The 13,640-nt window shown below is 40.0% G+C and overlaps 1 protein-coding gene and 1 long non-coding RNA gene across 4 annotated transcripts in view; one reads left to right on the top strand and one right to left on the bottom strand.

Moving 5' to 3' along the window:
• The window catches only part of erich1 (glutamate rich 1), an 11,729-nt gene extending 5,507 nt beyond the window's left edge, over positions 1-6,222 (bottom strand). The window contains exons 1-6 of one of the 3 annotated variants that reach the window (XM_019887273.1): positions 5,919-6,222; positions 4,821-4,961; positions 4,559-4,705; positions 3,663-3,689; positions 3,089-3,487; positions 2,735-2,929 (exon numbers count right to left, since the gene is read on the bottom strand). In XM_019887273.1, coding sequence (XP_019742832.1) covers positions 2,735-2,929; positions 3,089-3,487; positions 3,663-3,689; positions 4,559-4,705; positions 4,821-4,961; positions 5,919-5,937 — 928 coding nt within the window. In that variant the 5' untranslated portion in view covers positions 5,938-6,222. The remainder of the gene's footprint in view (positions 1-2,734; positions 2,930-3,088; positions 3,488-3,662; positions 3,690-4,558; positions 4,706-4,820; positions 4,962-5,918) is intronic. The other 2 variants (XM_019887275.1, XM_019887274.1) reach the window with 2 other exon arrangements.
• A 161-nt stretch (positions 6,223-6,383) lies between these two features.
• On the top strand, positions 6,384-12,526 carry LOC109526169 (uncharacterized). Its single transcript, XR_002170278.1, has 3 exons — positions 6,384-6,482; positions 6,560-6,780; positions 12,472-12,526. It is a non-coding gene; the product is annotated as an uncharacterized LOC109526169 (long non-coding RNA).
• Positions 12,527-13,640: the final 1,114 nt, after the last annotated feature.

Below are 13,640 nucleotides of genomic sequence, written 5' to 3'. Positions count from 1 at the left end.
GTTTGTAAGGTGTAGGCAGGGATTACATTTAGATTTTATATGCACGTGTAAATGCTTTAAAACTTGCTTTCTTTATGAATCTTGTTTAATCTTAAAGTGCATTACTATATTTTTCAATACCAATTACTTGTTAAAGTTTGTACAATCAGTGGGATCAGTTGCAATGCATATATGTGAATGATAAAAGTAAATTGCACATTTGTCGAAGGAAATGTAAGGTGCTTCATGAAATGTTTTGTAAAATATATGTTCATTAAATTTCAACATTTTCCTAATGTTCTTGTGCTTCTTTATACCAAAACAAAGGAAAGACATATTGTTTTGGTTATTTATAGCAAAGTATTGTATCATTTTAATGGTCCGGCCCACTTGACATCTACCGAGGCCGTATGTGGCCCACCATGTGAAATGAGTTTGACACCCCTGAGTTAAGTGGTTTATCGGAGGAACTCCGCGGCGCAGAAAATTATGCTGAAGGGGAGAGCTGTTGGGGACTTGCTCTCAGAGCGCTTGTCTGCAGACACATGGGTTATTGGATTGAACTAAACTGAAGTGGATTGAGTTGGAAAATGGTATGTTCAGAATTTCAAAATTCATGAATGTGATGTAAAGGTCAGTGCATTCCCTTAAAAAAGAGAGGGAGAGAGAGGGAGGGAGAGAGAGAGAGAGAGAGAGAGAGAGAGAGAGAGAGAGAGAGAGAGAAAAGGAGTGAGTCAATAGCTTTGTATAATCCTCACAAGCAAAAAAAAAAAAAAACATTCAGAGATTCCTTTTCTGAGTTTGTTTCATAGACTGCTTCTTTGATCAAATCTGCTGGGGGAGTTGCATTATGAAACACTGACACAAGGATGACTCATGCGCCGTGAAGACCGTGGGCATATTTGAGCGCCTTTCATGCAGTTGTGGAGCAGGTGCACGGAGAGGAAAGGGAGGGGGAAAAAAAAACCCCGACAGCAAGCTTGGCAACAGAGTGGACTTCAAAAGGCCCCATCCTGCCCATGTGGATGAACGGACGTGCATTCAGAGGTTGACTCTGCTTGTTTGAGTCTTCTGAGACACACAAGCGGACCCTTGGCAAGTCCCTGCTAATCCTATTCAGAAACCATTTAACCAATCACGCACGGATAAAAACGTGCCTCCGGGCTTGGGGTGCATTGGCTGTCGACAAAGAGTTAAGGCCAAGTAACAGGTGTCAATGTGTGCGATGCGTGGTTCAGTTCAAGTGCATGTTTTTGCAAATTAAAGGCATGTATGTGCAAGTGAAGGATGAGGAGGGCAGGTTGAGGCAGGTCAGGGCAGGTTTACTCAGGTGAACCATACAGAGGTGTGAGTGTGTATCGCATGAGTGGCAAGCACGGGCTGACAAAGACAAGTACAAACTTGCACGGACCTGCCGATGATGTTGCTGAGCATCCATTTTGGATCACGCTTGGAACAACACGAGTGACGGAGATCTCTTAATAACATTAATCAGTCAGCGGTTGGATTAGACCCGTTCGTTCCCTCGAAGCTTACTGTATGGCTTCGTCCTACCATGACATTTTGGACAATTCTCTGCTTTCAACTCTGTGGGAACAGTTTGAGGAAGAACCTTTTCTGTTCCAGTGTGACAGCACTCCATAGCATTAAACAAGGACTGTAGAGCCAAAGTTTTTGGGCAAAGGGAGAACTTGAAAGCCCTGACCTCAAGCCCACCAAACGTATTTGTGATAAATTAGAACCTCATACCTTACAAATGTGCCTCTGAAAGTTGTACAAGACACACTGCAGCACCTTAAAAAGTCTCGAGGAAATGTTGTGCACATTAATTATTATTCATTATTTCATTATTTTATAGTTCATCCACATGTCAAGTTGAAGTACTTTTCCAATACACATTTTTAAAAATCTTTTCCAGCACATTTTGTGATATTTTAGAGCAGTGGTTCTCAAACCATTTAGACTAAATACCACATTAAAAAAAAAAAATGCTCTTCATGTACCACCATAATGACCAACATTAAAATAGAGGTGCGTAGTAGGCCCATGTGTTCATCTACAACGTGACCTAAACGATGCTGGATGTATTCAGACACTTCTTAAAAGTAACCAAAACATTCTTACCTTTACTGGAATACGCCACAAAGATGATTGAAATACTCTCAAAATGTACTGAAATACTACCTAAAAGTAATGAAAATACTCCTAGATATGGGTAAATACTTCCTAAAAGTCATCTAAATACTCTTAAATCTATGAACCATTCCCTAAACGCTACCTAAATACTCAATAAATTACTTAAACATTGTTAAATCTGTGAAGTTATCTAAATACCCATAAATACATAAATACATCAGAAAAGAAAAACTTTTCTTAAATAACGATCAAACTGTATTGCACATAAAATTAAAGACAAATCCACTCGGAGTAAATCTTTGGGGGGGGGGGACATAAATTTCAAATGTATTCACAATTAAAGTTTTACGAGAGTAGCCGCTTCCTGGTGCAATTTACAAATGATCCCGATGGGTTGACTATTTGCGACGACTATCGGTGACTAGTAGCCCAGCAAAATAATTGTTTATGGCAGCCTGAGTGACAACACTAGCCCATCATACCACAAGAAGGCACTTGCATTAAATGGCATTTGAATGAATTCAAGGAATAATTGCGGCAAGCTTTTGCGGGCTACAAAAAAACGGTAATTGCTGGATCTGGCCTTGAGTTTGACGCCTACAACATCTAAATAACTAACCTGCGGACATCAGGGTATTGTTGTTGAGGTCCTGCAGTGCCTTTCCCAGTGTGTCTGTGTCCTTGTGTTGAATACATCGCTTGAGAATGTGAAGATGCTTCAAGAGAGGGGCGGGCTTGCTTCCGCTGGCGATGCCGCTCAAAAGATCCTCCAACACGCCAGGCAGGTGAGGAAGCTTCTCCCCGTGCAGGAAAGCTAAATGACCACAGGACGCCCCATTAATTGGTGCAACACTATCAAATTTATAATTGAATAAACCACCGTGAGACTGTGTGGACATTTAGAACTGCCTTAATCTGTGTCCAACACAGTCAATAAACATACCAATTTTGATCAACAAAGCTCAGCACTCACAGTCTGACTTATAGATTTCCATTGTGGTCCTGAGGAAATCTGCCACCTCAGCAGCTCTCATCCCATCTTCTTCTTCCTTCTCCTCCTCCTCTTCATCTTCCTCATTTTCTCTTTGGTATGTGAACTCCAGGGCAGAAGCCCGAGGCATCAAACCCATTGAGAGCATTTTCTCTTTGTGCCGTTTCTTCTTCAGTTTCCTTTTCTTGTTCCGGCTCATTCGCACTCCTTCCTCATCCATCAGCGTCCCAATCTGAACAAAACTCGACACTATTGTTGAAGTTGTGCCGTCTTTATCCGCATGAAGGTTTAGTCTCCCTTTCCTTCTCTTCCTTCTTCTTTTCTGTTCATTTGTTTCGACCTCTTGGTCAAGCTCTTGACTGCACTCCTGTATGTCATGTTCTGAAGGGCATGAATAAGAAATTGTTTTATTAATTGATTGATTTTTTTTTTAAATCAAAAAGCATCAGTCATTTCACCTCAAAGCAAAACAATTGGACAGATTGAGTCATAGCCATAAATTAAATGATCTTCAAACATCAGGTTACAGCACTACAATATAGGGAAAACTATTTACCTACATTACGCAACGTTTTCCAGAATTCTGAGTTGTTTTTTTTTTTTTAAAGAATATATTGTGATTGTCACTTACATCCCGTTGTGACAAAGAAATGATGAAAACAAAGGCGAAAGATTTAGGAGTGAGCTGAGTCAACTCAGTCAAGGGACGAGTAATCATGCTAACAATATTGACGACTGTACTAAAACACACTTGCAAAAAGAGGCAACCTAAATCACAGTTTTACAGATTCCATTTTAATCATTGCTTTATGTATCTAATCAAAACCACTGTCACTTCCAGATTACATACACCTTTTGAATCATCATTCACTTGAAGCGGACACTGTATAAAAATGAATGATTTATTTTGATTGGCACCACCATTTAATCCCATTGCACAGGTGTACCTAATAGTGTGGCAAGTGAAATCAGAGACAAATATTCAAAAATCGACCAACAGAAGCTGTTTTGCCAGCTAACTTTGTCCTGTTCATTGAGATAACGTCAGGTGGGGTCAACATTAAGTTAGATGATAAGCACAGTGAGCTGTGAAAGTAGCCACCACTGTAATTAAACTGTAATTAAAATGTGATTTGTGCAAAGAGACACAAACGCGGCACACCACTTTATCACCATTTAAAAAAAAAAAAAAACATCACATTTGATGAAATATAGCTTCAGTGATAAACTAATTTCTTCCATGAAACATCTGACCAGCAGGCTTAAAAGACCATATGTGCTGCATCTAAGAAACAACAAAACTTTCACAGTCTGTTTCTCAGTTTTACAGAGTGAAATACTTGACTGGAACTCAATAACCGAGGCCACCTCAAGGTAGATATGTTTTGTAAATCCGATTTATCATTATGATGCAAATCACAAATTCACATCAATAGAAGATCACTGCCTTACCAGATGGGCCCTCCCCACTCTTTGTGCTCTCAAGCTTTGATAATGTAACACATTTCACCGATTCTGCATCAAAGTCTTCAGGAGGCGGTAGAACCGTGTACATTTTTCTTCTTCGAATGGCTGCACTTGGTGTCATTGTTGCATTACCTATTATATTAAAAAAATAAAAAAGTTTCACCATAAGCCCCAACAGAGCATACTAATCATCAAACAAGAAGTAATGCAAACTACACACAATGTCAAGAAATACAACAAATCTTACTGTGAGGAATATCCTGCTGAGTTTTTCTTTTCACTTGTTTTTTCTTTACCAAAGCATCTGCTAGTATGCATGATGGGGAGAGTTCCTTCTCCAATTTAGGGGCTGCAGGGTAAAGCTTCTGGAGTACCTTGGACTGGAATACTGTACGGAATGCACACGAACTGTATTACAAATTGTTGATCTCATACCCAGGGCAAGTGACTCACACTTTTAATGAAAGAACACATTAAGTTGCACTGTTACTAAACTGCCATGAAAACGTATTTGCCTTCTTCTCAAATTATTTAATTTTTGCATGATTTGCACCACTTTAATGTATCAGGTCACCAAACAAATATAAATATCGGAGACGCATAACCCAAGTAAACATAAATGCAGTTTTTAAATGGTGATTTTATTAATTGATAAAAGGTAAAAATAACGAATGTGAGTGAGGCATGAAAGGAAACGAAGGTGGCGCAAACTATTTCGAGCACAGCCTTAAAACAGCTTCTTTTGCTCTTGTCAGATGCTTACGGAAACAATAACCATGTATATTTAGGTTGTTGTTTTAGGATAATCCTTCGTATGTCTTTTTTTTTTCTTAAAAAGAAGGCAAACCACTAATATGGCATTTCGCTGAAGTTAAAATATCAGGTCTGTGTTATTCTGTTATTGCACTGATAATTCAAAAATAACAATTATTTGGGTCCTGACTTGACGACAGGAGCGGAAGGCGGGTCCTGGGTGGACAACGAGAACCACTGCATTCAAACGGAGTTGTTTTTTTTTTTGTCAGATATCCAGTTTTTTACCGTACCTACCTTACCTGAGGGCAGATATTGCGTTGTCGCAATTCATTAATCAAGTCGATTGTGCGTGTATTTCACAGTAACATTGCACTACCTGCAGTGACTGCAAGTCAAAATTGGAACTCTTCTGTCTATACTTTTCCATTTAATTTCGGCGATAAGCTTGAGACAGAGAAACACGTGCATTTGTTTACAGCCAGAAGCTCCAAACATGGCTGGCTAGCAAAGTTAGCTAGCCACTTAATACAAACGAAACACGCTCGTGGCATGTAGTACAGCTAATCATGACGGCATGTGTGATACATACCTTCTTTCCTGTGTGCCATGTCAGCTGGACTGCGTGAAAGCGAAGACGCTAAATTGTGACTTGTCGCGGAATAGTGTCGAGAAGATTGCTAGCTAACTTAGCTAACTCTCGAGCAACCTTATAAACATTAGCATTAGCTTGCCACACGACTATAGTTTAGACAGGCTTACAAATGAAATAACACCATGCGTTATATTCAACCAACCAAAAGAGTAGCCTTTGCGCCTAGTCGGCGAGACGTGTGACACGTCCCCCCATCACCCGAGCATCACGACAGCGAAGGACTGAAGTGGCAACAAACCGGGACCGGAACACCCTTCAACATATTAGCATTTGCATGCTGGCGTCCATATAAGAAAAGCTCTGTCTACTTTATAGCACCGATATGTGCGATAAAAGTATGTGTCACATACGTTCTATGATTCGGCGTGTAAATCAAGTGCATACATGAATGCTACTAGATGTCAACAACTATACTTTGATGAGACAACTCAGTAGAATATGTGATCCCAATGATCACCTTTCAAAAAACACTTGTCCTCCCGGCCAAAATATATTGGACAGGTGATTATTTGGTCAATGTAAATTGCTGTACAGGAGCCGAGAACTTTTGAATGACAGTTCTGTATTATGCACCACAGCCCCCCCGGTGTTTGAATGCTGGAATAACATTCGTCGAGCCAGCTGCAGGGCGAGAGCGAGGAGGGGAAGAATGAGGAGACAACTCGAGTGCACCTCGTGGCTCAGCATCATCACTTGGCTGACTTGGGTTTAACGTGCCTTCCGAACTTGGCTTGGGATTTCAACATGTGAAGCGACTTTGCAGAAGGAGGAACCACCTAGAATGCCAGCTTTTAAGAAGGTAATCACCCTCCTCCCTCTTTCATGGTAATCTTTGTGTTCACATTGCATCACAAAAATGTGATCATGTGCATGAGGTATTTTATCAGATACACAAAATATAATTCAGAATGGGCTTTGCATATGTATGATTAGAGATATACGTAAGATTCAAGATCTAATTAGATCACGAGACACATGCATTGCTTGTACCCTTAATTCTACACGATTTAACTGTGAGAGCATCGCTAATGTCTCAATCATTTTGATTCTAATACAAAAGCGCAGGTGGTTTGTTTAAAACCGGATGGACATGAATTACCATCCCTCAGCTTTCTGCAAATACATCAATTCATGGGGAGGAGGTGTGGATGAGGAGCAACTGAGGCTGAAAGAAGCCTGCTGAGTACAAGGTTAACTTCTTTAACAGAACCCTGTATTTTCTTCCCTGCACACTGTAGTTGTTGTGGGTGGATATGCTTCAATGATTATTGAGTCCTTGCCAGGACTGAATAAGAGTGTGTCACAAAATAGGCTTTGCATGAATTGAGGATTTTGTACCTCTACAAATGTGCATTAAACAGGTTGCATAATAGCTTGCAGCTTTTTTTTTTAAACATGCTATTCCCACTTGCATTCTGGTAAAGCAAGTACAGGATAAGATCACTCGTAGTGCCTATTTTTTTTTTTTTTTGAGAATGACGATTTTCATTCTTTATCTTTGTCTGTTTGGATCTATATGTAAGCTCCAGTAGATTTTCTGAGACATGGGAAGACAAAGTTATATGGTGGAGGAATGGCAGCTTCAGCATAGCAAAAATACACCATACACAGCACACACTGTGATGACACTGCTTGCTGCCATCGTCACATCACCTGACATCATAATCACTAAGGTGTTAAAAAGAAGGGGGAATATCAGTTTTATTGAAGTACTGCATAGGTAAATATTCCTCACACGATTAACCTTTGTGGTGTTATTTTCTAGTAGTCTTCTCTGTCCACACCGTAACCTGAAGTACTTATTAAAAATTATTAATTTTATGTTGCTTAGTTAGTCTCTCACTAGTCCCCATGACTGCCTGTGCCGATGGTCTACACCTGGCAAGAAGAAATACTTCACCCAACCACTCAACTCAACAACAATTCGACTGTCATTTGCTTTTCCACTTTGAATGAGTCCCCATGTTTCCCACAAACTTTGGGAATAATTCTTGCAAATAAGCCATCAAAATCCAAAGAAAAAGCAAAATACCTTCAGTGAACTGAGGTTTCTCTTAAAACTTTTAAGTTTTATGTTACGACATATGTATGCTTTTACAGTAATTCTGGGTCAAAATCTGAACTGTACAACTTTAAAGGGTAGTTAAGGTTCCCGTGTGTGTGTGTGTGTGTGTGTGTGTGTGTGTGTGTGTGTGTGTGTGTGTGTGTGTGTGTGTGTGTGTGTTTTAAAGCGTGATGGTATTGCTCTTGAGGCTAAGGTACATTTAGATGAGGGATGGACCTGAAAATCAATAAAGGGATTGAATAGAATTTGTTGTGTGTGGTATTGAATGTTGATTAATTATGTCTTGAAACATGCATCAAAATGGATTCACACAGACCTCCATGGTGACATTACCTCGGGGCAGCATTATTATTCTCAAGATGACACTGACATTAAAACAGGATCTCTGGAACATTCAGAGTAAAACTCTCCAATCACACAATTAGCAACAATGATTGTCTATTAGTGTATAAGCAATATACATGACCTACATATCAACCCATAGTCAACCTGAGACAGAGGGAAAAAAAGGGCCTTCATGCAATCCGGAAGCATTCTTCCTGCAGCTGCCGCACCGTCCATCTCAATGTCATCCACGTCTTCAGACCAGGTCCCCTTGTTGACCCACCTTAAGACAGACTTGGAGAAGCTGAGTAGGGAGGTTTCTCCAGCACCATGATGTTCTTCCCAACCAGGAACTGTCAGATGCTCAGGGCCTTGTGAGCAGACACAAATTCATGGTGAAGCTGACTTTAGTTGTACTAGCACAACTCCGGCCTCTTCTCACACACAGAATGAAGCGGACGCTATAAGATCTTTTTGTGAAGCTGTTGGTTGATCAGCTGGCCCACGATGAAGGGGAAAACTCTTTGTTTTAGGTTTCAAATTTAATCTCTTTTGTGACAACAGTCCATGCCCTGTAGGATGACTGAAATACATACATGACACCTGACCTGTGTGTGTTGCAAAACATCACCACTAAGATTCGCCCAACTTATACCTTTCCCTATCCAGATGGATATCTATATTTCATATTTAAGCTTAATCATTCCTACAAGGCTTTTATGTTACATAAAAGTAGGAGGACATAATTAAAAAATAACACGATGTTTGATGAACAGAAGACAAAAATAGATTGCTAAACACCCTTTTACTGCCCGAAGTAGGCACTCTGGAAGCGAGTCTTTCAGCAGAGCACACATGCACAAACCTTCATCACATCACCCGTGCTATCTCAAAGTTATCAATACAAGGCTTGCGTGGACATTTGCCATCTTGACAGTGACACGATAAGGCTCTTACGACCTGTTTCAAGATGCAAAGCAAGGCTGAAAGTCCACATGTATGTGAGTAGTGATGCCATTTTGATCGAGAGTGGAGAGGAGCTAGTCCTGAAACATTTAGCAAGCTCTATTTTCAGACTCTTAACCCTGCACAAATGTGTTTCTGCTGCTACACCACATGTACTTTGTTGTCATTTTAATAGGTCCCTTTTGTCTTAAAATACAATCATTGTATCACAAGCTACTGTCTGGCTCCACCAAAAATCAATCTATTACTGCGAGGGAAATTAGTATGATGTCATTACAGTTGTCAAACCAAAGCAAAAATAGTCCACAGAGGTCCAAGTGTACTTGAGATATTGAAGAATAGCATCGCCGCTATACACTTCAGTAGGGACCGAGCCCAACTGCAAATTTCTGTATTAAACCCTGTAACCCATTATAACATCACTTTATAAACAACATTAAAAGTTTCCTTGAACATCCAACTGTTACTTTGCCAGATGTTTCTTAATTTGACTTTTGAAGAGGAAGGCCGGGCCGGAATCGAACTCTGCACCTCTGCACTGTTAGGCGGACGTGCTAACCGTGCTGCCAATGATGGAACATTGCTAACTTATTTGAAGAGCGTGAGTCCATTTCCAAAAGCTTCAGTGGAAATATCTTTGAGGATCTCTTTTTTTTTTTTTTCGAGATGTCTTGCAAAATTGATCATACTTAAGTAAACTAGTTGGTCATAATCAATTATTGAAATCCCTTAGTTGCGATATACGCAGTTTTGACATGAGCGTGTGTGCACTTCATGTAAAATGTACCTTTTCATAAAAAGTGATTCAAATGATCTGTCTTTTCATATTGATGATGACTGTGAAGAAACTAATTGCATTTCAGCACCCCTAAATATAAATGTCCCAGTTATGTGTTCCTGGGATTGCCCGTGCGTGTTTTGTATTTGTGTCTGTCATCAATCCTCCCCGCTTGAACAGACAAAACGCCGACGCCTGAAGCACTGATGTATGTAAAATTAGATGGCTTGTCTGTAATCCTTTTAACAAGGCAAGCGACAGCTCTGTGTGTCTGAGACACAGATGAGGCACTGACAGTTTGTTCTCCTCACTCCTCCAGTACAGTACATCGCTGCCAACCAGCATCAATTTGAATTGTTTTCATCGCCACATACCAACTTTTCACCAGTAGCCACCACTTGTTTCACACTTGACTACTGAAGTGAAATTTGTGGCCGGGTTGACCTATGAAACGTCACGGAGGCAATCTTTACACTGTCGTAGTTATAAGATAAGAAAGATGTTCTCTTGCTGTATCACATTACTGTTGAATGGGTGAGCTGCGCTTCCATCCGAAAACTGGAGATTTAGTTCAAAAGGATGTTTTCAGCTCTTATGGTACAGTATATGATACGGTATATTCAAATTAATTCTTCTTGATTAGATTCCAAAGGAGAACGTTTTGGTTCGATGCGATGGCATCTTTAAAAAAAAAAAAAAATTCAAACTTTTTTTTTTCCTAATCAATAAACTCTGGTTAAAATCGATGAATGTTCCTTGGGCGTTTCAATTTGCAACATATGTTATGTATACGTATTGTACGATGCATTTCAATAGATGTTTCATAATACACTACACAGTATATTGTGTGTGTGATAATTCATAAAAAAAAATTTTAAAAAAGAACTATAAGTCTGGTAAATAGAACAAGACTCATTATATTTGAACTGCTCCTCATATTTCCACCAAATGATAAAGCGGGGGGAGAAAAACCTTTCAAATACATTTTGAAATATTTTCGCAGCCACTTCTTTACAAGTCACCAACCTGGTGCATCCTTGGTTTAAGATAGCTCACAAGAACAACATCCAGGCATTCAGTGCATTCTCAGTTTGTGTGGACTTTCAGTAGAACAGGACTTGGGCTGCGACTTCTAACGTTTCACAATATCATCAAGACATAAAAACGGACAAAAACTTGAAATTGGGAAATGGCATATGCCTCTTGGCTGACCTCGGAACACCTGTAGAATCCCCCCGGAAGTGCTGGATGAAATGGCTGGGGAGAGAGAAGTCTAGACGTTCCTTTTTAGGCTGCCGCTAATGCAAACCGATCCCGCGTAAGAAAAATAAAATAATTTGATGGTTCGGGACAAGCCATTTGGGTTCATCTCCGTTTCTTCAGTCTGGTCTACTCTTTCTCTTGAGAGATACCTCACTGCTTAGCTTAATTAAAGGGGATAATTATCTAGTTCATTCTCAGCTAGCAGTAAAGTATATTAGATTTCCGAGAGTCAGTGTAGAGCAATGTTAGCAATACATTCACAGGAGTCGGATGGGTATTTTGATATTTCTTATGTAATCTTTCTGGATCTGTCAGTCAATGGCAAGGACAAAGGGGGAAATTGATAGCGCTTTCTGGATCTGTCAGTCAATGGCAAGGACAAAGGAAATTGATAGCAACTGCTGAGCTACGTTATTTCTTCTCTGGGCTTCTTTTTGTTAGAAAACCTTTGGAACTCAATTAATATTGACAGTCAGTGACGCGCATATAAGTCAAACAATCCAGTGACCTTAAAAGCAATTTACACCCTTTTTCTTTACTGTCCACTTCTGCACTGCCACCTTTTCAGATGTCCTCCAGGGGCCAGATTAGTATCAGCTAAAACGGTATTTTATATCAATTACAATTTTAGATTCCCCAAGAGAAAAGATGTTAAGCTTTCATTATTGAGTAGAATGTGCAGCCTCCGGCAAGTGAACAGTTCAATAATTGGCTCTTGTATTTGCAGTTTCAACTTGCTGGTTCCGGAAGGCTTGTGGAAGTGATACATAATGAAAATCCAATTAGAAATATGCCCACCCCATTGCGGTTTTATCGAACCACATCAAGAATACAGTATATGTTACTGTATGTACTTTTCATGAACTATTCAAAAGCTCATTGAGTGTGACTGCAGACAGAAACTTTGGAAACTGGAAACAGGACTTTGGTGGTCAGCGACTTGGATGATCCTGTAAAAGATAACAATGGACTCACACAGGAGAAATTGATGGCAATGGGGAAACTGCTCTGTGTCTACAGTATGTTACCTTGTTGTCAATCTTTCTCTGCTTGGAGTTGCTAATACTGACGACTTTTTTCACGTTTCCTCACAGGTGTTGCCAGCCATTCTTCAGAAGCATTGCTGTATCTTCCCAAACAGGAATGCAGGTAATAACCTCCCAAAAATAGATCCTCTCTCCAAAGCACATTCGTTCTGGTGATGCGACAATAAGATCAATTGAATGTGTTGTCATGGGTAGGGCTGGACAATGAATCGAAATTTAATTGTAATTTCTATTTTGGCTTCTCACAAACATTAGAAGAAAAATAATGAATGCGCCGACGCGGTGTGCTTGCAAGTTGTCTGATGTTGCCCTGAATGCATCATGTTGCTTGCGCGCGGCAAACGTTTACTCCGCCCTTCTTGAGTGTTCTTTAAACTGTTTAATGACGCCCCAATTGGTTTATTGCAAAACTGAACACACAGCAGAATTAATTACACACATTGGATATTGAAATGCAACACGTGCTTTGTTAAAAAAATCACAAGTGCTAATGCTGAAGTCAATGTCAAATACCATTGACATGCTCACGACTTCCGGTAGTGGTAATCCTTCAAATAATGAGTAGTCACACACAAACGGTGTAGGAACACATGCATACAGGCAATATGACACTTCTCAAAAGCAGATATTTTTAATTATCTGTGAAAAATGAGTTATTTTAATAGGGCTCAGTCGCAACTTGCTTCTCCTACTCTTATCTCGTTGTGTGTATTCCATGCAGGAAGGATGCGTACCATTCACGTTTGAACTGGTTCATTTCCGATTCCCGGTTCATACCGTAACTCAACAGTATCAATTTTTGGCACTTTTTGTAAACGTGTGTGTGTGTGTGTGTGTGTGTGTGTGTGTGTGTGTGTGTGTGTGTTAACGGAATTGAATATTAACTTATATAATAATAAAGTCTCATAATTTATTTATTTAAGTTTTTCTCAAAATAAATTTTTTTACAAATAACAAACCGCTCAAATTCACAGGCATCCTGGGGCCTGTCCTAGCTTTCTTGCGGCTGCAGGCGGGGTACACCCTGAACTGGTCCCCAGCCTATCACAAGGCACACATTGATAAACAGCCATTTACACTCACAAGACAATTCAGAGGAAACCAGAGTACACGGAGAAAACCCACAGGGGCACATGCAAACTCCACAAAGAAAGGCCGGTGCCCGGATTCAAACCCCGGACTTCTGTGAGACGGATGTGCTCACGAGTGCCGCCAAC

Source organism: Hippocampus comes, unplaced genomic scaffold, assembly GCF_001891065.2.
Source record: "Hippocampus comes isolate QL1 unplaced genomic scaffold, H_comes_QL1_v1.1 scaffold176, whole genome shotgun sequence".
Taxonomy (NCBI): Eukaryota; Metazoa; Chordata; class Actinopteri; order Syngnathiformes; family Syngnathidae; genus Hippocampus; species Hippocampus comes.
This window is presented reverse-complemented; position numbering and strand designations above follow the sequence as displayed.